Source organism: Dendrobates tinctorius, unplaced genomic scaffold, assembly GCF_039654945.1.
Source record: "Dendrobates tinctorius isolate UK_male_01 unplaced genomic scaffold, ASM3965494v1 ptg000022l, whole genome shotgun sequence".
Taxonomy (NCBI): Eukaryota; Metazoa; Chordata; class Amphibia; order Anura; family Dendrobatidae; genus Dendrobates; species Dendrobates tinctorius.
Window position 1 is genome coordinate 96,161,233 of NW_027361690.1, and position 26,721 is coordinate 96,187,953.

At 43.0% G+C, this 26,721-nt stretch overlaps 1 protein-coding gene across 1 annotated transcript in view; it reads left to right on the top strand.

Annotated features, from left to right (window-relative positions):
• Positions 1-26,721, top strand: part of FRMD5 (FERM domain containing 5) — a 96,933-nt gene that overhangs the window by 27,246 nt on the left and 42,966 nt on the right. The window contains exons 2-4 of the mRNA XM_073568996.1: positions 14,189-14,293; positions 18,820-18,862; positions 26,481-26,559. Coding sequence (XP_073425097.1) covers positions 14,189-14,293; positions 18,820-18,862; positions 26,481-26,559 — 227 coding nt within the window. The remainder of the gene's footprint in view (positions 1-14,188; positions 14,294-18,819; positions 18,863-26,480; positions 26,560-26,721) is intronic.

Sequence of the window (26,721 nt, forward strand, 5' to 3'; positions counted from 1 at the left end):
CCACATGGGTTAAATGATATTACAGAGGTCTTCCTTTAATAAATTTAATTATTTTTTAATATAAATGTTATATATATATATATATATATATATATTTTTTTTTTTTATGAAATATTAATTTTTATATTGTATGATACATCAAATTTTATTAATTAGAAATCTCATCACCGGCACCTTTTTAAATATAACCTTTTTAATTGTTTTTATTTTAATCAATCCCTTATATAATTGTTTTAATAATTATTCCTGAATGACTTTTTTTTTACTATGTATACTACTTTAATTTATCTTTGGTATATTTGTGATAATTCTTCTTAAACAATGGTTCTCAAATAGTTAATATATCTTTATATGTGTTGGCCTTTTGAAAATAATTACAGTCATGGCCAAAAGTTTTGAGAATGACACAAATATTAATTTTTACAAAGTCTACTGCTTCATTTTTTCTAATGGCAATTTGCATATACTCCAGAATGTTATAAAGAGTGATCAGCTTAACAGCAATTACTTGCAAAGTCAATATTTGCCTAGAAAATGAACTTTATCCCCCAAAACACATTTCAACATCATTGCAGCCCTGCCTTAAAAGGACCAGCTAACATCGTTTCAGTGATTGCTCCATTAACACAGGTGTGGGTGTTGATGAGGACAGGGCTGGAGATCAATCTGTCATGATTAAGTAAGAATGACACCACTGGACACTTTAAAAGGAGGCTGGTGCTTGGCATCATTGTTTCTCTTCTGTTAACCATGGTTATCTCTAAAGAAACACGTGCAGTCATCATTGCACTGCACAAAAATGGCCTAACAGGGAAGAGTATCGCAGCTAGAAAGATTGCACCTCAGTCAACAATCTATCGCATCATCAAGAACTTCAAGGAGAGAGGTTCCCTTGTTGCCAAAAAGGCTCCAGGGCGCCCAAGAAAGACCAGCAAGCGCCAGGACCGTCTCTTAAAAGTGTTTCAGCTGCGGGATCGGGCTACCAGCAGTGCAGAGCTTGCTCAGGAATGGCAGCAGGCAGGTGTGAGCGCATCTGCACTCACTGTGAGGCGGAGACTCTTGGAGCAAGCCCTGTCTCAAGGAGGGCAGCAAAGAAGCCACTTCTCTCCAGGACAAACATCATGGACAGACTGATATTCTGCAAGAGGTACAGGGAGTGGACTGCTGAGGACTGGGGTAAAGTCATTTTCTCTGATGAATCCCCTTTTCGATTGTTTGGGACATCTGGAAAACGGCTTATTCGGAGAAGACCAGGTGAGCGCTACCACCAGTCTTGTCTAATGCCAACTGTCAAGCATCCTGAAACCATTCATGTGTGGGGTTGCTTCTCAGCCAAGGGAATGGGCTCTCTCTCAGTCTTGCCTAAAAACACAGCCATGAATAAAGAATGGTACCAGAATGTCCTCCAAGAGCAACTTCTCCCAACCGTCCAAGAGCAGTTGGGCGATCAACAATGCCTTTTTCAACATGATGAAGCACCTTGCCATAAAGCAAAGGTGATAACTAAATGGCTCAGGGAACAAAACATAGAGATTTTGGGACCATGGCCTGGAAACTCCCCAGATCTTAATCCCGTTGAGAACTTGTGGTCAATCATCAAGAGACGGGTAGACAAACAAAAACCTTCAAATTCAGACAAAATAAAAGCATTGATTTTGCAAGAATGGACTGCTATCAGTCAGGATTTGATGCAGAAGTTGATTGAGAGCATGCCAGGGAGAATTGCTGAGGTCCTGAAGAAGAAGGGTCAACACTGCAAATATTGACTTGCTGCATTAACTCATTCTAACTGTCAATATAACCTTTTGCTACTCATAATATGATTGCAATTATATTTCTGTATGTAATAAAAACATCTGACAAACACACATAAAAACCAGAGGCCAGCAGATCATGTGAAAATATAATATTTGTGTCATTCTCAAAACTTTTGGCCATGACTGTATATGTCAATGTAAACAAACTATTTAAAGGGAATCTGTCACCTGGTTTTGGCGGGCTATTTAAATGAGGTCTGTCCGGTCCAATAGGCGGTGTTTCGGATCTTTGCCGCCTCCCCATTCTTGGCCGCCGTCCGCAGTTTTTTCATGAATAGGAGTAGGTGTCCGCCATCTTTCCGGGGCTTAGTTAACCGGCGCATGCGCAGTAAGGCTTTTCGGCTTTGCCCGCAGTTGGGCAAAGCATACGGAGTGTGCATGAGTCAAGAATGCTTAGCGCACACGTGAAAGATGGCGGACACCTACTTCTATTCATGAAAAGACTGCGGACGGCGGCCAAGGATGGGGAGGTGGCAAAGATCCGAAACACCACCCATCGGACCGGGCAGACCTCTTTTAAATAGCCCGCCAAAACCAGGTGACAGATTCCCTTTAAGAAGTTTTTTTTACTTTATCGAGAGTGTATAATTCTTTATTTCATGGCAGCCTCCTTGCATTTAAAAATCCCCCGTTTTTAATGCTCTCCGTTCATTTAAGTATAATTCTTAGCGGTGCATTTATGTACATATTTATTAAGACCTGTATATGAATATTATTTAAAAAAAAAGAAGTTCTTTGGTTGATGTATTTTTGCTGGCCACATTGCTGGATCCTGTCTCCCTCCAGGCTGTATTTGTGCATGGTGGCGCGGGGTTGGGCTTCCTTCCCGCCATCCTATGCAATTGTTTTGTATCCAGTTGATCTCAATTTCTCTTGTTTCCCTTTATGTTGCTTCCTTTTATTTTTTAATATTTTTTGGTTTCACTCCCTGTTTAAGAAAAAAATGTTAATTTAACAATCTGGGTTTTTTTTGCTGATATTTACATATTTTTATGATAATTTCTAGATATTACTGCATATACTCGAGTATAAGCCGAGGTCCCTAATTTTGCCACAAAAAACTGGGAAAGCTTATTGACTCGAGTATAAGCTGAGGGTGGTGCTGCACGAGGGTTAATGGTGGTCCAAAGAGATGCTCCATAGATAAATACCCCCCCATAAAATGTTGCACATGGATTAATGGTGGCCCAAGAAGATGCTTCATAGATAAATACCCCCCCATAAAATGTTGCACAAGGATTAATGGTGGCCCAAGAAGATGCTTCATAGATAAATACCCCCCCATAAAATGTTGCACATGGATTAATGGTGGCCCAAGAAGATGCTTCATAGATAAATACCCCCCATAAAATGCTGCACAAGAGTTAATGGTGGCCCAAGAAGATGCTTCATATATAAATACCCCCATATGTGGCTAACGCTGCTGCAATTAAAAAAAAAATGACCTCTCGTTGCTGGGGGCCAGGTGCCGGTGTCCAGAGCAGGCGGGGACACTGGCGAGCTATGTGTGCCAGGTGCCGGTGTCGCCGCTGGCTCAGGCCCCCGGCACTGGCAATATTTATCGGTCCCCTTTCCACTGCCGTGCGCCGCTCTGTCTTCCGGGTCGTCTGCAATGATGTTCAGCAGAGGGCGCGCACTGACTACGTCATCACGCCCTCTGACCTGAACGTCACAGAGGACAGCAGGACGCGGAAGACAGCGCGCAATGGTGGAATGGTGACAGGTGAATATTGTAAGTGCCTGTGCCCTAAGCAAGCGGCGACACTGGTACCTGACTCCCATAGCGTGCCGGTGTCCCCGCCTGCTTAGGACCCCGGCACTTGCCCCGCTGCCAACGCTGACCGCAAGCCCTGCAGCAGTCACTGGGGACACTGACAGAGGCTTCAGGGACGCAACTACATCGTCCGGAGATGCCGGGGACCTCCACCCTGCATCTGTGACTAGTTACGTGGGACCCATGACTCGAGTATAAGCCGAGGGGGACTTTCAGCCCAAAAAAGGGGCTGAAAAATTCATCTTATACTCGAGTATATACGGTATATTATTTTATGAATCAAGTACACAAGCAATTTTTTCAAACAAATTTATTCTATATCCACAACAAATTTATCTAGTGAATTTACATAAAATAATGTTTTTCAATCAAATATATACCTTTTTAGTTAATAAATAAATATTTTTATCCTAATTGATGATGGTGACTTTTATTTTTTCTCTCTCATTTTTCGTTTTCTTTTCTTTTTTTCTCAAATCTCTTCGTTTTTTTTGGGTACCTGTAAATAGAAACATATGTATGAAAATAATTGTTATTATTTTAAAAACAAAACCCATTTTTTTCTGTAACTCTCATGTGCTGCACCATGTGTTAATTCCATGAACTTTGACATTTGTTTGACATGTGATTTCCTATTTGGTGCTAGATTTGAATGCTAGGCCTATTTATTATAGCATGTAATGACTGTGCATACTTGTATCAGCTCCTGAACAAGAAGTCCTTGAGACTTTGAAAGAAGATAACCATATATAGCATCATGTACCTATCATCATGACAATGGGTAATCGCGATACCTATAGAATCCCCCCATCTACTATATATACATGTGTATATATATCATCATGTACCTATCATCATTACGATAATACACATACAGATAAATAGCACATGGCACATATACAATAGCAGCATTAGGTACACCATATTAAGTACAGTAAAAGGCACATGTATATTGGGTTCTCTACAACCCCTTACACCTTCACATTTGCCTCTGACACATTCAGAGAGCGTCCTCTTTGCCTTTGCTGTTGGTGGCATGTATGAAGGAGGATGTCTGTGAGGCTGAGTTTTGTTAAGCCAGCACCCTTCTTTGTGCCACAGCCATAAAGGAGAAGGAGTCTGGCTTAGTTAATGAGCTGAGCCGGCCAGCCATCCTCTTCATCACATGGAGACACACTGGAGGGTGGGAGCAGGGCAGGACAGGGTATTTTGGTGCCTCAGGCAGATGAAGCTGATGGCGCTTCTCCGATGAACCCTCAGCACCTAAGTAAAGGAATGGGTCAGAGACTAAAGTAAAAAAAAACCCTAAAGTGCCCGCCTTTTTTATCAAAGAATTCCAGCAAATGTAAAAAAAAGTGATGTACTTCAGGGGTGAGGCGCAACAATGAGTAGGGCCGGTTGGTTTCAAAGTGTCCATCATTTGGCAGATGCCCTAATGGAAGCTAAACAGATAAAGGGATACAGATAAGTATGAGTGTTTTAAAGACGCACTCCTCCTCCTCCTTCCATCAAAATTTTTACTGTCTCAGTATATTTTAGTCGTCATATTATATAGCACTGTGTTCCTACAATTGCTCATTTTGCCCATATACCCATCTATTTCTTCCCTTTTCCATTGGGTCTATGACATCACGTGATTAAGAACTGACGAGCTGAATCCTTCTAAGTCAGGCCCATATACATTTGTATCTCATGAATCTATAACTCCCAGTATGTCCTTAACAATGGTAAGGAGATGCTGGGAGTTGTTATCAGTCTTAATCAGACTGCGGACCATACAAGAACCACCGTACAGATGAGACTAGTCAGTATCAACAAGTAAACATTTACATCCAAAGTATCTTACAGATTACATCTGCTCTGAGTCTTTTCTTTCTTTTCATGTCCATCTTGAACAGACCCCATGATGACTTTTCACATCCACAGCTCGATTTTCCAGATTTCTGTCTTCTCCAATCTTTTGCAGCACATCCTGACATTTTGCCCTTTAAAAATAAGAGTGTTATTTAAATTCCCTCTGCATAAAAATATCTGTCCATATCATGGCCTAAATGACCTGCCTGCCCTTATGAACCATGGCCTATACCATGGCTGTCCCCCCATCATGCTAACCTCTCTCGTACTGTGCTCCCATTTCACTCTGTCCCCTCTCCATATCCATTTTTATCCCTTTTCACACTATGCCCTCATAATGCCCACCACGTTGTCCTTATATCCCCCTCACACTGGTCTCTTAGGCTGCTTTCACACATCCGGCTTTTTGAATCCGGCACGATGTGGCGAAATTTACCGGATCCGGTTTTGTCCCATAGAGTTGTATTGTCGCCGCACCGTGCCGGATAGGTATGCGGCGCATCCAGTTTTTGGTGGATACGGCAAAAAGTAGCCGTCCGGCGTCTGCAAAAAACGTTCGCTGCAACGTTTTTTGACAGCGCCGGACCGGTTTTTCTCAGAGCGCATGCGCGGAGACTGAGTCTCGCGCTGCTCTTTTAAATGTGGGCGCCACCGTATCCGGCCACACAGGCATCCGGTGTCTCCGGCACATCCCGGATCCGCCCCTACGGCTTTTCGCCGCACGGCATCGGAGACACAAAGCCGGATGTGTGAAAGAAGACTTACACGGACAGTATGATGGTCACCACAGCCATCCGTACAGTGTGATATCCAAAATATCCCTGTAATATACACTATGATGCCCTTTCAGATTATTATACCACGGCTGCAAAATGCGCATCTCCCACAGTTCTTCTGAATCGGATTCAGATCATCAAAGGACCCTCTATTGATCTAAGTCAGGAGCTCCTTTAACTACGACCACAAAACAGACACTAAAATGCTTTTTTACACTTGTGAAAAAGGAAAATGTTAATGTCAGAATTAACATTACATTAAAACAAATCTGAAGGTCTCCTATGATCACTGTGTAAAGAAAAAATCAAAATAGAACTCAAAATGGTAAACAATAAAAAATGTTTAAAATTAACAAAAGAGATGACCATACAGTATATAAAGTGGCCATAGCTGAAAGATAAATCCCAATAAAACTTTACTTAGTGATTTTTTTTTTTTTTTCTTATCCCTTAAAACACAAAAAAGAGAAAGACATGCATAAGAAAGTACAATAATAAAGCTTCTGGCATCATGAGAAAGATAGAACATCTATGTGGATGTCGGAACAGAAGTTAATTGTCATTTTTTCTCAGAGGAGTCTGGTCACTAACAAGGGAAGAAGTCCTCTTACTGAAGTGGTTAATCTAAACATGTAACTTAGACTTTTATCTTCATAAATGGGGAAAAATCCCCCAAATGTGATGTTGAGAGCTCGATGGTATTATGACGAATGGTCTAAAATCACTGCGAAAAAAAGTGATGAATTTCAATCCCTTATCTTTTATATTTGTCAGTGGCAGTAAAAGACCTCATAAGTGGGATCAGTACACATCCCTAGCGTGTGGCCCCTATGGAGAGCTGACCCCTGACCTAGGAGCCCTGATAGTGAACGCTGTTGGTGAGGTTAATACCGCCGAGCCACCGACGGCACATCAGCTCTCTCCGCGCTCCCATTTCCCCGCTAAGAGATTATAGTCCACTCAAGCACACAATAAGATCAGAGCCGCTCAATTAACCCAGGGCCTGCGAGCCCCATGCCTGGAAATGATATGGAGAGCGAGGCAAGGCCTGGAAAGAAATTCGTTTTCCTTTCACCATTTTCCACAACCAAGGATTTTCTTTCTTAAAATGGACTCACCAGTACAAGTTGTGTAATCGGCTGTGAACAATCATTGCTTCGTAGAGACTCTACATAATAATGCCGCCTTACAGCCATCTGCATTGAGATTGCAGTCTATGGGGGGGGGAATACACCAGTCTTAAACAAACCTTGCTTTATTGAAGCGCGCCACATTTTTAACCGATGCCTGCCTTTTAAAGAAGTGTCGAGAAACAGAAAAAGTCTCAAACTATTGTGAAAAAATAGCCTCGAAAGTTGTGAACATATAGTAAGTACAGATCCTAATAAATGTTCTCTTATAGGCTGACTACACACGTTAGGATCGAGTTAGACAAACCTGCCTGTATCAGAAAAATCATTCCCTCCATGTGTGAAATTGGGGGAAGCAGTGACATGTTGGGTTTCACCATGGCTACTCCTTTGCCACAACCAAGGTTGTCTGGCAGCAACATATTCAGCTCTTCTCAATAAAATATACATTAATAAGTCATAACGTTAAGACCATCTGTCTAATATTGTGTAGATTTACATGATCAAAGCAAAGAGTCCAACAGACCACCCTATGTGGCACCAAGGCATTGCCAGCAGATCCTTTACTAGCAATTGTGATGGGCAGCGTCCATGGATCCCACTTGTTCTAGTACATCCCTACATGCTCCATCAGATTGAGATTTGGGGAATGTGAAGGTCAAGTCATCACTCTGAACTTTGTCATGTCCCTCAAACCATTTCTGATTGTGCCAGGGGCATTACTTGCTGATAAAGCCACTGCCATATTGTTACAATGAAGAAGGGGTGCACGTGGTATGCATAAATCTTCAGGTAAGCGGTATGTACAAAATTAACATCCACATGAATGTCAGGAGTCAGGGTTTCCCAGAAGAACATTGCCCAAAACGTCACACCACCTCCCTTGGTTGGTCTTCTTTCCATCGTGCATCCTTCCTTATGTAAGAAATATGTCTCTCTGTGTTCCAGTTTCTTGGTGGTGTGAACACTGTCTTACCGAACTGTTCACTGTATGTGCATGGCCCATGCTTTTGTTTTTATTCTTATGTAAGAAATGCAGACACACACATACGGCCATCCACATGATGGAAAAGAAAACACAAGACCATGGCCAGCTTCTGTTGCTCCATGGTTCATTTCTAACGGTCAGGTGCCCATTGTAGGTGCTGTCTGCGGTGGACGGGCTTCAGTCTTCAGCTATGTAGCCCCATAGTTTTCATTAATCTGTGCCACAATAGTTATCATAAATTCACGGAATGATTATAAAGTAAATATCTCCAAGAAATATCACCAATAATTCACTGTCTAATCCAATTGGAGTAAAATGTAAATTATAAAACCTAACTTTAATATTCAATTTTAAAATGGATAAACACACATTAAGATGTCAAACGTCCCAACCAGATGAACCATGCTCGCACTCTCCTTGTTATTCTTGGGTACTAGTAGGGATTCACGGTTCTGCGATAGGGCCTGTCGATATGCATCACCAAACACTCTCTTAGGATATCCTTTTTAAAGGAAGCCCACATATAGTCACCTTTAGGCCGGGGTCACACTTGCGAGAAACTCGCACTAGTCTCACGACTCAATACCCGGCACTACCGCTGGCTCAGCTGCATAGAAATACATGCAGCCACACACTCCGGTCCCGAGTGCCGGCATCAGTGCCGTGTATTGAGACGCGAGACTCGTGTGAAATTCTCGGAAGTGTGACCCCAGCCTTATTGGAGCAATTTCTCCTTAGCTTTAGGTATTGGCCCTTCAGAATTCCTCTACGAAGTAGCACAGGATGGTGACTGTCCCATGATAAAAAAAAAATAGTGTTCAATATAGCTGATATCAAAATGTAGGCTAGTACGGTATATTCTAGTTTGTTGATTGGAGATTTAGGGTGTCCTTAATGTGAATAAGGGGTTATGTTTGACCAGGGTTATTGAGGTCAAAATATTAATATAATAATCATTTAATATACTCAGGCCCAAATAATACCTTGTTACAGCAATAGGATCATTCATAGTCTGTGTCCTGAGAGAATTTCTGTACTTTTGCATATTTGTATTGATGTTGTAATGTGTTTATCCATTATAAAATTAAATATTAGAAGTTAGATTTTATAATTCTACATTTTACTCCAATTGGATTAGACAATGAATTATTTGTGCTATAATAGTTCTTCTGTTGTTTCAGACTAGACAGATTGCCCTTTTCTCCCCACGGCCATCAGTAATCCTTAGGTGCCCATGACCATTACCAGGTCACAAGTTGTCATTCATTAGACCACTTTTGGTAAGTCCAAACCACTGAACAAACAAGACTTGCCATGTTAGAGATGCTATAGCCCAGTTGCTGAGCCCTCACTTATTGGCCTTTGTCATAGTCACTCAGATCCTTGCTCGACCAATTTTTTTCTGATTCCAACACAAGAGCTGATTCTTCTCTTCCTGCCGCATATTCCAGGTCCCATTGTCACATGATGTGTGTATGCACCTGCTGTGGCTGATGGGTGCATACTCCCGCGCCCAGACAATGCACCACTGCTTACCACCAGCAACTTTGTTATGCTGTTTATATTCTTTTTTTCCTCTCCTAGGTGTGCAGTATGGTGTAAAACATATTATGTGGGCCATTTGGGATGAATGAATGAGGCGGGGCGGGATGGGGGTAGTAATACATGCCTTACCGCATCAATGAAAAGATGACTGGTAATCCTTATAGGACTTGGTGGCATCAGCTTGCTCATTTAGGAGATCATAGAATCATAGAATCGTAGAGTTGGAAGGGACCTCCTGGGCCATCTGGTCCAACCCCTGCTCAAAGCAGGATTTGCTAAATCATCCCAGACAGATGTCTGTCCATCCTCTGTTTGAAGACTTCCATTGAAGGAGAACTCACCACCTCTCATGGCAGCCTGTTCTACTCATTGATCACTCTGTCAAAAAGTTTTTTCTAATATCTAATCTGTGTCTCCTCCCATTCAGTTTCATCCCATTGCTTCTAGTCTTTCCTTGTGCAAATGAGAATAAAGTTGATCCTTCTACAATGTGACTGCCCTTTAGATATTTGTAGACAGCTAATAAGTCTCCTCTCAGTCTTCTCTTTTGCAAGCTCAACATTCCCAAATCCTGCAACCATATACTGTGTGTGTGTGTGTGTGTGTGTGTGTGTGTGTGTGTGTGTATATATATATATATATATATATATATATATATAAAATTTCAGACAGAAATGCTAGTTAAGGATTATTTTAATGCTCAGTTATGGCCTTTGTAGCTGGTAGGGGGCTGCACAGATGATTCTGGGGTCCCAGTTTTGTAATCCCGCTATTCGCCTGGTTGGTCCTGGGTTGGGTTTGCAGAGACACTTGGCTTTCTTGTATTTCTGGAAGCAATTCATTATCTGCAGCTCCTGAGTATATAAAGGCCACAAGATGAATTAGGAGTCACAGATTACACATAACAAGCAATAAATGAGGAGCTCCCCGGATGTGAGCAATCTCCAGTAATGGAGGCTCTCCCGGGGTGAGACACTCCGGTCCTGCCTCATATTTTCCTCTTGCATTATTTTTCCTTACCGGCGTAATCCTCCAGTGCTTTAGAAGACGTGTTTTAGCTGGAGCGTACTTAGTATTAGCCACAGTAGGGCTTTGCCTGGGGGAGATAAAGGCTTCCCCTGCATACAGCATTTGTCAGGGTGGATTTATCTTTTTCTTTTTTTTTCACAGAAACAAAAATATAAAGTGTGACAAAAATCAGCTAATGTGTATGGGAGGAAGCCTATTGCACATATCTGTAGTAGATACACATGCATACAAGTGACAGCAGTATATTCATAGACACACATACCCACATACTGTACATACACATAGTAGCAGTATAGGTGTACACACATAACAGTATATACCCAGACATCACATAAAGAGATGCATCTACACAAATACATACAGTGCCTACAAGTAGTATTCAACCCCCTGCAGATTTAGGAGGTTTGATAAGATGCAAATAAGTTAGAGCCTTCAAACTTCACACAAGAGCAGGATTTATTAACAGATGCATAAATCTTACAAACCAAAAAGTTATGTTGCTCAGTTAAATTTTAAGAAATTTTAAACATACAAGTGTGGGTCAATTATTATTCAACCCCTAGGTTTAATATTTTGTGGAATAACCCTTGTTTGCAATTACAGCTAATAATCGTCTTTTATAAGACCTGATCAGGCCGGCACAGGTCTCTGGAGTTATCTTGGCCCACTCCTCCATGCAGATCTTCTCCAAGTTATCTAGGTTCTTTGGGTGTCTCATGTGGACTTTAATCTTGAGCTCCTTCCACAAGTTTTCAGTTGGGTTAAGGTCAGGAGACTGACTAGGCCACTCCAACACCTTGATTTTTTCCCTCTTGAACCAGGCCTTGGTTTTCTTGGCTGTGTGCTTTGGGTCGTTGTCTTGTTGGAAGATGAAATGACGACCCATCTTAAGATCCTTGATGGAGGAGCGGAGGTTCTTGGCCAAAATCTCCAGGTAGGCCGTGCTATCCATCTTCCCATGGATGCGGACCAGATGGCCAGGCCCCTTGGCTGAGAAACAGCCCCACAGCATGATGCTGCCACCACCATGCTTGACTGTAGGGATGGTATTCTTGGGATCGCATGCAGTGCCATCTTGTCTCCAAACGTCACGTGTGTGGTTGGCAGCAAAGATCTCGATCTTGGTCTCATCAGACCAGAGAACCTTGAACCAGTCTGTCTCAGAGTCCTCCAAGTGATCATGAGCAAACTGTAGACGAGCCTTGACATGACGCTTTGAAAGTAAAGGTACCTTACGGGCTCGTCTGGAACGGAGACCATTGCGGTGGAGTACGTTACTTATGGTATTGACTGAAACCAATGTCCCCACTGCCATGAGATCTTCCCGGAGCTCCTTCCTTGTTGTCCTTGGGTTAGCCTTGACTCTTCGGACAAGCCTGGCCTCGGCACAGGAGGAAACTTTCAAAGGCTGTCCAGGCCGTGGAAGGCTAACAGTAGTTCCATAAGCCTTCCACTTCCGGATGATGCTCCCAACAGTGGAGACAGGTAGGCCCAACTCCTTGGAAAGGGTTTTGTACCCCTTGCCAGCCTTGTGACCCTCCACGATCTTGTCTCTGATGGCCTTGGAATGCTCCTTTGTCTTTCCAATGTTGACCATGTATGAGTGCTGTTCACAAGTTTGGGGAGGGTCTTAAATAGTCAGAAAAGGCTGGAAAAAGAGATAATTAATCCAAACATGTGAAGCTCATTGTTCTTTGTGCCTGAAATACTTCTTAATACTTTAGGGGAACGAAACAGAATTCTGGTGGTTTGAGGGGTTGAATAATAAATGACCCTCTGAATAAACTTTTCACAATTTAAAAAAAAATTAAACAAAGAAATAACATTCTTTTTTGCTGCAGTGCATTTCACACTTCCAGGCTGATCTACAGTCCAAGTGTCACTATGCCAAGTTAATTCCGAATGTGTAAACCTGCTAAATCTGCAGGGGGTTGAATACTACTTGTAGGCATTGTATATGTAGCAAAGGTATATACATATGCATCCACATATACATACATGTAGCAGCATCATTTTTGTACATATAAGTATGCATTTATACATAAAAACTATATGTGCACATACAGCATATACGTAGTAGGAGTACTGTATTTCCATACAAATACCAGCAGAATATAGATAGACAGATATATACAGATATAAGCAATCTATACATACACATACTCTATATGTAGAGCTATATAAATATACACATAGCTGCAATTTATACATATACACAGTAGCGGTATATATACCGTGTGTACAGTGTGTGTGTGTGTATATATATATATATATATATATATATATATTTACAGCAGTATATACATACTCACAGTAACAGTATATATATATACATATATATAATATATGAATTACAGCAGTGTGTATATATACATACATACACACACACATATATATATATATATATATATACTCGTATATGTACAGTAATTTACGACAGTATATACATACACATAGTAACACTATATATATATATATATATATGATTTATGCATTACAGCAGGATATACATACACTATGTAAATTATCTATAGAAAATGACATATTCTAAAAGCGGCTTTGCAATGATCCATGCACCTGGCAGAGCATGGTGACTATGATGAATTCACGTCCCCCTTCACTCAGCTGTCCTTTTAGCACCGTCAGCAATATACAGGAGCCGTGTGGCTGTCACTATGTGCAACAGCCGAGGTTGTAAATGCAAGCAGAATGTAAAATAGTGGAATGGTAACTACGGACATTGTGAATTCTCTACAGCTGCAAAAATCTAAATCCCCCTGACCATATCAGGGTTTAGCTCTGCGGGACGTCTTGCTGCTGGGACCCCCAGAGAGAAGCTACTAGTAACTAGTAGAAGTAACTAGTGCTTAATACTCCTGCAGCGCCACCACAGGGGATAAAAAGCATTGCACCGCTCACACTGAAATGAAAGAGAGGCTTCTTTGTAACCCTCTCTGGTTGTCTTGAGTTTGGGACCCCCCTCCCCATTATTATTTATTTATAAAGCACCATTGGTTCCATGGTGCTGTACATGAGAAGGGGTTACATGCAAATATTTCATTTTAATTCAAATTCCAGTATAAGGGTTTCTGAAAATGTGTTTTTTTTCTTTTTTAAGCCAGACTTCCATCTCTAGACAGATGTTGCGGGCTCTTGCCCCTCATTAGTGCAGAGCAGGATACTGGTTTGCAGCAGATGATACAGCTCTGGTAGGGGGACCGGTTCTCATTGAAGACATTTTTATCTCTTACTTAGTATTTTATCTTGTTTTACAGAGAGATGCAAAGGGCCAGCAGGTGTTTGATCTCCTCTGTCACCACCTGAATCTTCTGGAGAAGGACTACTTTGGAATCCGATATGTAGATCCCGACAAGCAGAGAGTAAGTGAAAGAACAGCTGAAAGTGGGGGGAAAAAGCCATTTATTATTAATAATCCAATTATGACTTATCAATTAGCCAATTATTTCCAGATAAATACGGTAGTGATCAGGCATAATTAGAGAATAGACCATTCACCTGAACTGTAGCTGATATCTTCTCTGACTGTAGTCTTCCATATCAGCCACAATACTCACCGTGACAGCGACAGTTCCGTCACAGCCTGTTTGCCCTTCTCTGTCAATAATGCTCGCCATGATAGCCACAGTGCCCCTCATAGCAGCCACAATGCCCTTCATGCCAGGCACAAAACGGCGCAATAACACAACGCCAATGGAATAGGGGAGAGGAAGGCCCTGACAATAGGGAATCGGGGACGGTCAGCTCCTGAGCTCCAACCTGAGCCAGTCCCTGTTCTAACCTAACACCCTATGCAGGTCCTTCCCCCTGCCGACGTCAGGATACCTTGTCCCTAAATGTCACCTAGATCGGCCCTGGTTAGTGCACTGGCCAGCAAGGAGCACTAGTCTCACCTCTGCAGATAACACACAGGGGGAAGTGACAGATACCAAAGGGACAAGGTAACAAAAATACAACTTAGCTTTCTCTGCTGCAAAGCACCGCACAGCAGCATGAGGCACCAGAAAAGCGAACTCAGCAAAGCACCACTGCACCCAGATAGCACCTTCCTCCAGCTTGGTCACTGTAGAATGCCCTAAGGTCGGGGTCAGACATGTGAGAAACTCGCACCAGTCTCGCATGTCAATACCCGGCACTGCCGTAGGCACTCGGGACCGGAGTGTGCGGCTGCACAGAAATACATGCAGCTGCACGCTCCTGTACGAGTGCGGTATCGACATGCGAGACTCGTGCAAGTTTCTCACATGTCTGACCCCAGCCTAACACCGACAGCTGATCCACTAGCAATGTAATTACACCAGATTGCCAGTGGGGAAAAAATGACATTAACCCCCACTGGACTGAAAGGAAAAAAGTTTCAATCTGAGATAAACCAGATCTGCCACAAATCCAAAAATGGATCGTGACAGCTGAATTGTTTTTGATTCTTCCTGGTATTTGGCTTTTACCAAACTTTGTTAATGCAGTCATATTTGCATTACACGCACTTAGTGCGTTTCCACAGTAAAAATGCTCTAAAAACACATACGGCAAAAACTATTTTTTGTAAGCTAAGAGTTATATACAAAGGTTTTTTACGCAGTGGGCAGAAAATGTGTGTCACAGTAGCAGCTCTGTGTAGGCATTTTAAGCTGCAGATTTCGTCACGGGTTTCGCTCTTTGCAATGCAAAGGATAAAATATGCAGCTTTCCTCCACAAAATAATCAGCGGTTAAATTCTCAGCGCCGCGTGAAAATCTTATCGTCCCATAGTCTTACTGCCCATACACTACAGAATACGCTGCTGAAGCTTCTGTCTTACGCGTAGCGGATGCCGCCTTGTTGTAGTTACAGTCCGGGATATTAAAGGATCATTAGACAGAGCTCTCTGTTGACCTTTGGTATAGTTATACTGGTAAGCAGGTCACCCCTAATCCACCCTGTCTAAATCATTACAGTTGCGCTAATCTTTCCTTCTACTGACATCCGCACGTTCCCTTAATTACTGTGGTCGTCTGCCTGTAAACCCTCTCCATCTCTGCCATGTCCTCCTTACATAATAAAGACAAAAACCATGTGTAATATTCCATGTGTGGCCAGACGAGTGAAATCATAGGACGCTGCTCACATCAGGTACATCCAGACCTGCCCGTAAAAAAACAAAAAGGAGACCTGTACTATATGTTCGTGACCTGAGTCAGGGATCAAACGCGCCAATTCAAGTCAGTGAAAAAAACCAGCACATAGATGAAAAAAGGATGGATTATGTATGTGAAAAAAAAGTTAGTTGTCTGAATAAAGTCCTATTTACAGCCTGGTCCTAGGTATTTGCCAGCAGGTTTACTTCCTTAACATTCTGGCAAATTTTGTATTTGTCAACCAGGCCTCCTATTGGTATCTCCCAGTAATTAAAAGGATGGATCTCTACTCCCAACATTTGCCTTCATTGACAATCAAGCTGCCCCCACACTTTAGACTGTTGTTACAGATTTGGAGGTTTTGGACAGTGTTGTGCTGCAGTGAGACCAGGCTTGGACTGGCCCACGGGAGAGCAGGAGAATTCTCCGGTGGGCCGCTGTATAAGACTGTGACCGCCCTCTTATATAAGCAGTACTTGGCACTGTACAGACAAAGGCAGAATCTTATTTATCAATCTACTCAGTCCATTGTTATATAAATTTGTGATTGAGGAGAACGTCACGTTTGCATGTAGCTGAAAAGCGGGACCCTGGAGTTTGTTACTGGTGGACCCTTGGCCCCCCCCAGTCCGACACGGAGTGAGACCGATGCTTGGTGTTATCCTGTGCGGACACCGAGCTCCAAATGGGGAGATCTAGTGTGGTCACTACGGCCGATGGTGTCTAGACAGCCAGGGATATTATCATTAATCTCTGTCTTCCCTACACGGCCATGGATACTATTTTTACACATCAACCAACCTAAATCACCGGCGATATTAAAAGCAAACAATAAAACCCACTCTTCACCAGCAGGACTATTATTTATCATACCCCTAAACTACCCATCAGGGATATTATGTGCTGACCTATTGATCGCCAGGAATACCACTGATATTAACATCACCTCCACACATCACTTATTATAGGGACTGTTCAGTAGTGTAGCCTCTGGCTGCAGAGCCATAGTAAGCACCGAGCCCCCCAGGGGTGCAGAAAGCCGCTCTGTTACACAGGGTCATGTTTTCTTAAAAATGTTCATGAGATTGTATGACGAATATCTTCACATTGGTTTCAGCTAAAGATAGAAATGAAATAATTGTTGGTGTAATGGTTAAATGCATTTTATTAGGTATTCAGGCAGTTTGAAGAATGCTGTGTTTTGGCCACTAGGGGGCACTGCAGCATCTGAGGTCATTCTGGATGCTGTCTGCAGCAGGGGGGCATTTGCAGTGCCAGCGCCATGTTTGCTTCCATTCCAGTTATTTCTGTGGTGCTTCTCCCATGTTACTGACAACAGCACACAATAAATGGAGTCACAGTGCCCTCATCCTCTCAGTGGGAAGAATTTGTTAATTGTACAGGATATTAAAAAGTTATTTCTTTTTGGAAAGACTGGGTTAGAGCTCCACATTAAACAAACTTTGTGCAAACCTAAATTTTCATCTTGACAAAAGTTATATTTTAAGGCTTGAAGGAGTTGTTCAGGATTTTGATATTGTTGATCTACCCTAAGGGTACGTTCCCACGATCAGTGTTTGAGTATTTGGCGTACAGAAATGTCTGCAACCATTAGTTTACTTGCATTTTTTCCTCTCATTTTTGATTTGTTTTTGTCTCAATAATCTTGGTTGAAACACGGGCAGCAGAGAAAAATGGATGTTGCCCAAAGCAAAGAGTTCAGCACTTAAACACATATACAGACACAAACAATATAAAGATATAGCAAGATAAATGATAGAAATATATTAGATACAATAGAGAGAGAGAAAGGTTTCCTGCAGCTATCTAATTTGCCAACCTCCCTTCATGTTATAAATTTGCACCCTATAGTGCCTTTCATGTGGTACTAAATGTGTTTAGCTTTATTTAACCTTATAAGTAAATGAATAAATAATGAAATAAAAAAACACTGGTTCTAGACTATTTTTTGATATCCAGCTAAGGTAAAGCAGACAGCTGCAGGCTTATATTAACAGGCTAAGAAGGTCCATAGATAGTGGTCCCTTCCCAGCCTAAAAATATAAGCCCGCAGCCAATTCTGGCACTTTGCCTCTGCCTTCCTGATCACCCTGGTACGGTAGCAATCAGAGTGATGGTTTTTGGGGTTGATGTTACCCGTGAATTGTCCAAAAAAACAGCTGCCATCCTCCTTGGCGTTAGTAATGAAGACGTGTCTATCAGAGATCTTCATTATTAACCCAGTAAATATAAAGATAAAAAAACACACACAAAAATAGTTTATTTAAAAAAAACAAAACAAAAAACATTCCCTGACTTTCTCCCTGGTTCACCAATTTATAAAAAAAAAAAAGCCATGCAGATCCACCATGGTCCAAATACGCTGCATCCAGATGCAGATTCAGTAAGTGAGAAAAATTGCAATGCCCCATTGATAGCAGTCAGACCGAAAATACAGTCGTGTCCACAAGCCCCTAGGATAAGTCATTAGTATAAGGTCTGAGTACTGTGACAGTCAGCAAGTCAGTGCTGGAACTAAAAACTAGAATAAAGAATTTGTGATGTTTTTGAACACACTGCTGTTATTTTGAACACTATATATATATATATATATATATATATATATATATATATATTGGAGAACGCTTTGCTATAATCACGATCTAATAAATCTTGGCCTGATTGTTGGGGAGTTGTTTGTGTGATTCGGCAGCATTGTAATCCTGGATGTTAGAATGGAATATATGACTGAATTCTCTTTTCTTTTTTAGCACTGGTTGGAGTTTTCTAAAGGGCTCGCCAAACAAATGAGAGGTAAAGTAGTACGTGCTCAACAGTTCACATGAGTCTGTGTCCGGTGTATAAGGTGAGAATATTATATATTCAGTGCTGTCCGTGGGCCCAGAGGAAAGAGGCAACATAGGATGAATTGCCTTCCCCAGGTGGACAATCATGGAAACAGCACCATATGGCTAAATTCACATGAATGTATTACACGGGTGGTGTATGGACCGCTGTGCCTGACCCGAGTACAGGTCTCCTGACTCTAACAGCCTCGTAGGTACAGAATAGGTATGTATGATGCTGTTAGTGTGCGTCCGGAGACCGGCCGTCTTTCTGGTCAGTGCAGTCCATAGTCGGAGCACATAATGCGTTAATGTGGACGTAGCCTATCACTGAATTCCTGCCTAACTATAAAGAGCCGAGAAGCTGTTCCAGTTGGATTACTCCATTAGCCAGTTTTGCATTTTTTAGCAGCCAAACAATAAGATCCTCAGCAGACATCAATTGAGCTGAAACAAATAAAGTGCCAGCAGCGGATTGCTGGAGACATTGGTGTGCTGAGATTTGTCTTTCCTGAGGGTTTGTAACGTTAAGGGAACACTTACACAGTACAGTATAACCCCAAGTCAAGTGACCTTCAAGGCCATCAACCTGTCCAGGTAGGATGCATAAGACGGCATCCTTGCGTGAACGCAGTCTGAGCTATTGTGAATCTGGGTCACCTACTTCTCTGCAAATGACAGTGACAACAGACACAGAAAGGGAGACAATCCCCAAAAGGTAATGGTCCTGAGGGTGGTGGCCACAGACAGTTGTTCTGTCCTTATCCTTCCTGACTGATTCTTCTCTAGTTTTGCTTTTTGCTAGTGGCCTTGCAGAATGCCTCAGTCCACGGCCGGTATCTGCTCCTTCTTGAGTGGAGGAACAGGAGTAGCACGGCCAAATGACCTCTAGTGGGCAACTGGTGTGCACCCTTCTGCCAAACTGTCAGAAAGAGACTCCATGAGGGAGGCAAGAGGGCACGACTGTAGTGGGACCTGTGCTCACAGCCCAGTATTGTGCACCTCGATCAACACCAGAATGGTCAGGTCCTCCATTAGCACCGCGGACTCTTCATAGACGAGAGCACGTTCCACTTAAGCACATGCGACAGACATGAAAAGAGTCTGAAGATGCTGTGGGGATTATTATGCTGCCTGCAGCATTATTTAGTGTGAGTGGTTTGGCGGTGGCTCCGTCATAGTCTGGGGAAACAAATCCTTGGAGAGTCGCATGATAGTCAATGGTCCCCAGACTACTGTTAGGTGCCACGATGAAATCCGCAGAGCCATTATCACTCTGGTGCAGGACAATGCCCATATCCGTGCCTAAACTGTGTAGACAGTTACTGGATGATGAAGGCGTAGGTGCCATTGACTGGCCCTCATATTTCACAGGCCTAAATCCAGTCAAGAACCTCTGAGACATTGTATATCAGAACATCCGGCACCACCAAGTACCGCCACAGACTGTTCAGGACCTCACTGCTGTCCTGCACCTCTGTCACCTCATCAGGAGCATGGCCATATGTTGTTAAGAGAGCATTCCGGGATGTTGGACCGAACACAAGACACATTATGAATTGAATATTGGATTCGCCTGCGATTCTGATTTTTTTTTTTTTGGGGGGGGGTGGGAGTAATTTGGAATCGAGCTCTAAGTTGGTTGATAACTTTGCTCTCTTTTCGCTATTGATGCATCATTTTGTTTTGCAATTGTGGTGTAGTGACCACTGTGTCCGCTAGGGGGTGCTGTGTAGATGTTCTAGGAGAGACGATGAATGGCTGAGTCCTGAATGACTGTTATGTATCTCAAGGTGGGTGGCCTAGAGATGGAGACTTATGTGTGTGTTGATCAGCAGTGATATTGCTGAGGTGCTGTTTCAATGTGTCAGGGAGAAGTCTCCAGGTAGCTGGGGAGACGGGCTGCCCCAGTTACCTACAAACCCACCCAGGTGGTGTGTTTAAGAACGCTCTTGCAAAGAGTGTGTGAATGGTTCAAGGACCTGTGATGAGGTCATAGCCATGTGACCCAGTGGGCGTGGCTACGGACCATATAAGGTGGCCAGGATAGGTCACATGTGGTGAATGCAGGGACCTGGTTGGTCCATTGTGGAAGGTCCCGCTGGGAGATGTGTCTCCTGGCTAACAGCATGTGAAGTGGCTGTGTGTAATGGCTGCACGTGTCTGATGATTCCCTGGAGGGAATGGATGTCTGCAGCATGGTGAAGGAACCATGAGGAAATCCTGACGTGGGTGAGATAACTATGAGGCTGAAGAGCCTGCGTATGGAACATGGTATAACCTGTGTGACCACAGGGAGGACAGAGTGAAGCTCTGTCATGGATGCTATGCTGTGAATATGAACTTTATGTTGCTGGTTATGGTTTATGATGCCTGAATAAACCACACGGACTGAGATTGTTTTATGGAAAACTTGTGCTGGTTGTGATTATTTGGCTGCCAAGCGAGAATTCCCTACTTGAATGACAGCGCTACCTCACACAATGAATAGCTGAGGTCAGGTGTGTGATTCAAGTGTTCCCTTAATTTTTTACATTTTTTACCAATATATTATGTTCTTGGACAAATCTGAACCATGTGCTGAATCATTGGCAACGAATTACGGTAAATTCACATGTGGCAGATTCAACAGTAACGGTCGTAATTTTGATTTCATTAATCAATAGTACACGTAAGCAACTTTGTAATATATCTTACCTGAGACATCTGCTTTGGTCTCCTTCTGGTCCACTTTTTCACTCTCAATTTATAGGTAAAATCTATGTTCAGTGAAGACAGATTTCCCCATTACTGAGATAGGAGATGACAGTTAGTGTTTATAATCTTCTATGGCGAGGGGACAGTCTGCTGAAAATTCTCCTGAATTTGAAAATGTTCCAGTCATTTCCTGTGAACTTCCAGCGGAATGTCTGAATGCCTTCCTCCATCCCCCTCTCCGTAGAACCTTATAAACACCAATTGGCATCTCCTATCCAAGTCCTGGAAAAAAGGTGTCTTCACTAAATACAGATTTTACCACTAAAATAAGAGTGAAAGATCAATGTACTAGGAAAAAGTAACAGATTCCTCTGACAAGATATATTACTAAATTGCTTATTTTCATGTGTACTATTTATTTATGAAATAAAAATTAAATAATGGTTACTTTTTCTCTACATATTTTACTTGCGGGTTTGTGAAGGTAAAATGTGTGGCCAATTCAAGTGCCAGGAATATGGATGAGATTTTACTAATCTCCTCCACATGCTGTAGACATTTTCTGTTCAGAGAAAAGATCATGTTTGGATTTTCATGCAGTAGGGGGACTCTGCCCTAAGCGATACTGACATTTTTTTTGTGTTTACAGTAAAGGCCCCTAGCCACATTAGATAATTCATCCAAACGCAACTTATGGCTGGACCGTCCATCTATCTGATATGAATGGGGGCCTGCTAAGTCAATCCCGACAGGTGATATCGGGGTAGAGAAGGATCCGGTCTGTTGAATTTCGAAACAAGATCCTTTTGTTAGGTGTACAGATAAGTCTCTTTTCTCAGTAGATCTCAGAGAGCACAGTTGCACTTGGCTGAGCCAAGAGTTCCTGTTTATGGGGGAGATACAGTAAAACACCCAAACTATTGTTGGACCCACAGCTATACAATGTGCAAATTGGTAATCTTTTAATTTTCACACTTGCCACTGGGACTATTTTAGACTCATAATTCCTTGTATTTCAGAAACGAACAGTTTTCAGCAGTCTCATTATCATCAGAGACAGGATTACAATGATAGGTAACACCTCCATAAAAATCTGATAACACAAAATCCACCAATCATAATAGGTGATGTCACAGCTCCACCTCCCTTCACAACGACCTCTGCACACACTCATTAGATGCTTCAGTACAAAAGATAGGGTCAGAGTGTGTTCATTGCAGCAAATGTACATGTGGATTTCCTCAAATAACACGAAGTATGAGTCTAAAAAAGCTCCAATGTCCAATGGGAAAATGACAAGATTTCTATTTTTTATTTTTAATACAGATTGTGATATTGGGAAAAAAACCTTTGCCATTTTTTTTAAATACATGTAAAACAAAAATCTGATTTAAACAATAGGTCATTTTCTGATGAGACTTCACTTTAAGAAGCCGTTACCTTGTCTTCATTGATCTGTATGTCTATGCACGTGTTGATGTTTCACCTGTATGTATTGCTGCAGATGCAGGGGCGGACACTGACAGCTTGGAGCCCCTGTGCAAGAAATGTGTCTGGGCCCCTCTCCTTCTATTGTGGCAAAGATATATATATACACAGGGGTTGGACAAAATAATGGAAACACCTGGAAACATCAACAAAAGTTAGGTTAATATGGTGTAGGTCCACCTTTTGCGGCGATTACAGCCTCAATTCTCCGAGGTATGGATTCATACAAGGTGTGAATTGTTTCCAAAGGAATTGTAGTCCATTCTTCAGTTAAAACACCCTCCAGTTCTTTGAGCGACAATGGCGGCGGAAATCGACGTCTAACTTGAATCTCTAAAATCGACCATAAATGCTCAATAATGTTGAGGTCTGGGGATTGTGGGGGCCAGATGAGATGCTCAGCTTCATTACAATGTTCCTCGTGCCATGCTTTAGCGATTCTAGCTGTATGAATTGGTGCATTATCATCCTGAAAGATGGCGTTCCCCTCCGGGAACAGTGCTTGAACCATAGGATGCACTTGGTCGCCCAAAATGCCTAAATAATCTCGGCTGTTAATTCTTCCATGAAGGGATATCATTGGCCCTGCAGATCTCCACGAAATAGCACCCTAGATCATCACAGAACCTCCGCCATGTTTTACGGTTGGGAGAAGGCAGTCTGGATGGAATGCTTCTTTCGGCTGTCTCCAAACGTACACTTGGCCGGAGGTCGGAAAAAGGGTAAACGAAGATTCGTCTGAGAATATCACATGTTTCCACTGCTCGAGGGACCAATTCTGGAGGTTTCTACACCACTCTAAACGCTTGGAAACATTTGTCATTGAGAGCAGCGGTTTTCTAATTGCAGCTCTTCCGTGGAATCCAGATTTGTGCAGCTCCCGACGAACAGTTTTCGTGGAAACTGGGTTCTGTAGGTGTTCATTGAGCTCAGCAGTGATTTTCAGAGCCGTGGTCTTGCGATCCTCTCACAATTCGCTTTAGAGTCCGACGGTCTCTCTCAGTCAACTTCGACTTTCGGCTGGACCTGTGCTTGGCTGCGGACGTTTTTCCTTCTCTTTCAAACGCAGTCATTACTTTGGAGACAGTACCTCTTGACACGCCAAGCATTCGGGCACTTTCTGTTACACTAGCGCCTGCCATACGAGCACCAACAATTTGGCCTCTTTGAAAATCCGAGAGGTCTGCCATTGGTATCAGGTTCTCATCAATGTTCTTACAATTCTGCAAAACAAACAGTTAATTTACTTACACATATCACATAACACAAATAATCAACTACAAAACATTACCATATGTCACGGTTTGCATGTTTATAACACGTTCGAAGATTATGATGCCAAAACGTTAGGTGTTTCCATTATTTTGTCCAACCCCTGTATATACACACACATACATGTGTGTGTATATATATCATAGTCTTCCTTATGTATATTGCTGTCCCTTATTATACAGTGCTCTCTTGTTATGTACAGCACCGTCCCTTACATATTGGATTATATACAGCCCTGTTTTTTATTACATACCGTCCTGTCTTGTTAGCTGTATAATGCAATGTTGGCTGATGGAGCATGGGAAAGCTTCTTTTCTAATGGAGGAGCTGATGGACTGGTAGTCTGGTCACCGGCTCCTCCATCAGCAGTCATTTTATATCTAACAAGGGAGCGGACTATGTAATAAAAAAGGGTGCTGTGAATAAGAAAAATAACAAGAATACACTATGTAAGAGACAGCACTATACATGACAGCAGAGGAAGCTATATAATAAGGGACAGCATCATAAAAAGTGACTACACTATATACTGAGGGATGGCGCTATACATAATAAGCAAGTACACTATATACTGAGGGACTGTGTTAGACATAATAAGCGATAATAATGTCTTACTCCACCTCCCCCTGTTCCTAAATCCATTGTAAATCCCCTTCCTCCCATCCCAATCCCCCACACCCCTCATTGTCCCCTTCCCCCCGCATCCCATTATTGTCCTCTCCCCCATCCCAATCATTGCCCTCTTCACCACCTCCATCCTTGCTTTCTCCCCCACTACCTCCATCATTACCTTCTCCCCACCACCCCCATCATTGCCCATTCCACCACCCCATCATAGCCCTTTCCATCATCATTGTCCTTTCCACTACTACCACATCATTGCCCATTCCACCACCTCCATCATTTCCTCCTCCCCACCACCCCTATTATTGTCCTTTCCACCACGACCATCATTGTCCTTTCCACCACCACCATCATTGTCCTTTCCACCACCACCATCATTGTCTTTTCCCCACCACTCCATCATAATAATAATAATAATAATCTTTATTTTTTATATAGCGCTAACATATTCCGCAGCGCTTTACAGTTTGCACACATCATCATCACTGTCCCCGATGGGGCTCACAATCTAAATTCCCTATTAGTATGTCTTTAGAATGTGGGAGGAAACCGGAGTGCCCGGAGGAAACCCACGCAAACACGGGGAGAACATACAAACTCCTTGCAGATGTTGTCCTTGGTGTGATTAGAACCCAGGACCCCAGCGCTGCAAGGCTGCAGTGCTAACCACTGAGCCACCGTGCCGCCCATCATTGCCGATTCCACCACCTCCATCATTGCTTTCTCCGCCACCACCCTTATCATTGCTCTCTCCATCACCCCCATTATTGCCTTCTCCCCCACCATCCCATCATTGCCCATTCCACCACCTCCATCATTTCCTCCTCCCCACCACCCCCGTCATTGTCCTTTCAACTGCCACCATCATTGCTTTCTCGCCCACCACCCACATCATTGCCCTCTCCATCACCTCTATCATTGCCTTCTCCCCATCACTGCCCTCTCCTCTACCTACACACAGCACCATTCACCTCTCTGCATGTTCTCTCGCAGCGACACACACACACAGCACCATTCACCTCTCTGCACATTCCACCGCAGCTACACACACACAGCACCTCTCACCTCTCCGCACGCTCTCCCGCAGCACCACTGTTGTCGTCAGCTTCCTTTCTATGGCACAGCAGTGGCGCTGAATGATGATGATGTCATTCAGCCACGCTGCTGACTGTGTGAGAGACAGGAAGCGCGGGCATGGAGCAGGACGCATCGCTGCAGCTCCGCTGCCATTTTCTCTTGCAGGCAACAGAGCTGCAGGGATCTCTCCCTGCCCGCCGCACATGAGGGCAATCCAGCCAGGAGTCCCCCGGAGCCTCAGGGCCAGATAAACAGGCCAGATTGCACTCATTATTAGCCATCCTGCAGAGGCCCCCCTCCACCTCTGGGACCCAATGCAGCCGCACCGGCTGCACATGCGGTATGTCCGCCCCTGTGCAGATGGTAAATCTAATTGCTGGAAAAGGCAGTCAGATTGCATTACTTAACTCCCTATGTTTCCCCTCCAGCTCGTCCTCCCTTTATTCTCTGCTTTCGGGTGAAGTTCTATCCTCCAGATCCAGCAGCTCTGAAAGAAGAAATTACCAGGTGAGTGACATGCATCTGTTTATCACACAGTTTAATGATAGTTCAGATGATTAAAAGGAATCTGTTTCCAGGCCTTTGCCTCTAAGGCCGGGGTCACACTTGGAAGTGCAATGCGAGAAACTCACCTGAGTCTCTCGCATCAATATCCGGCACTGCCGCCGG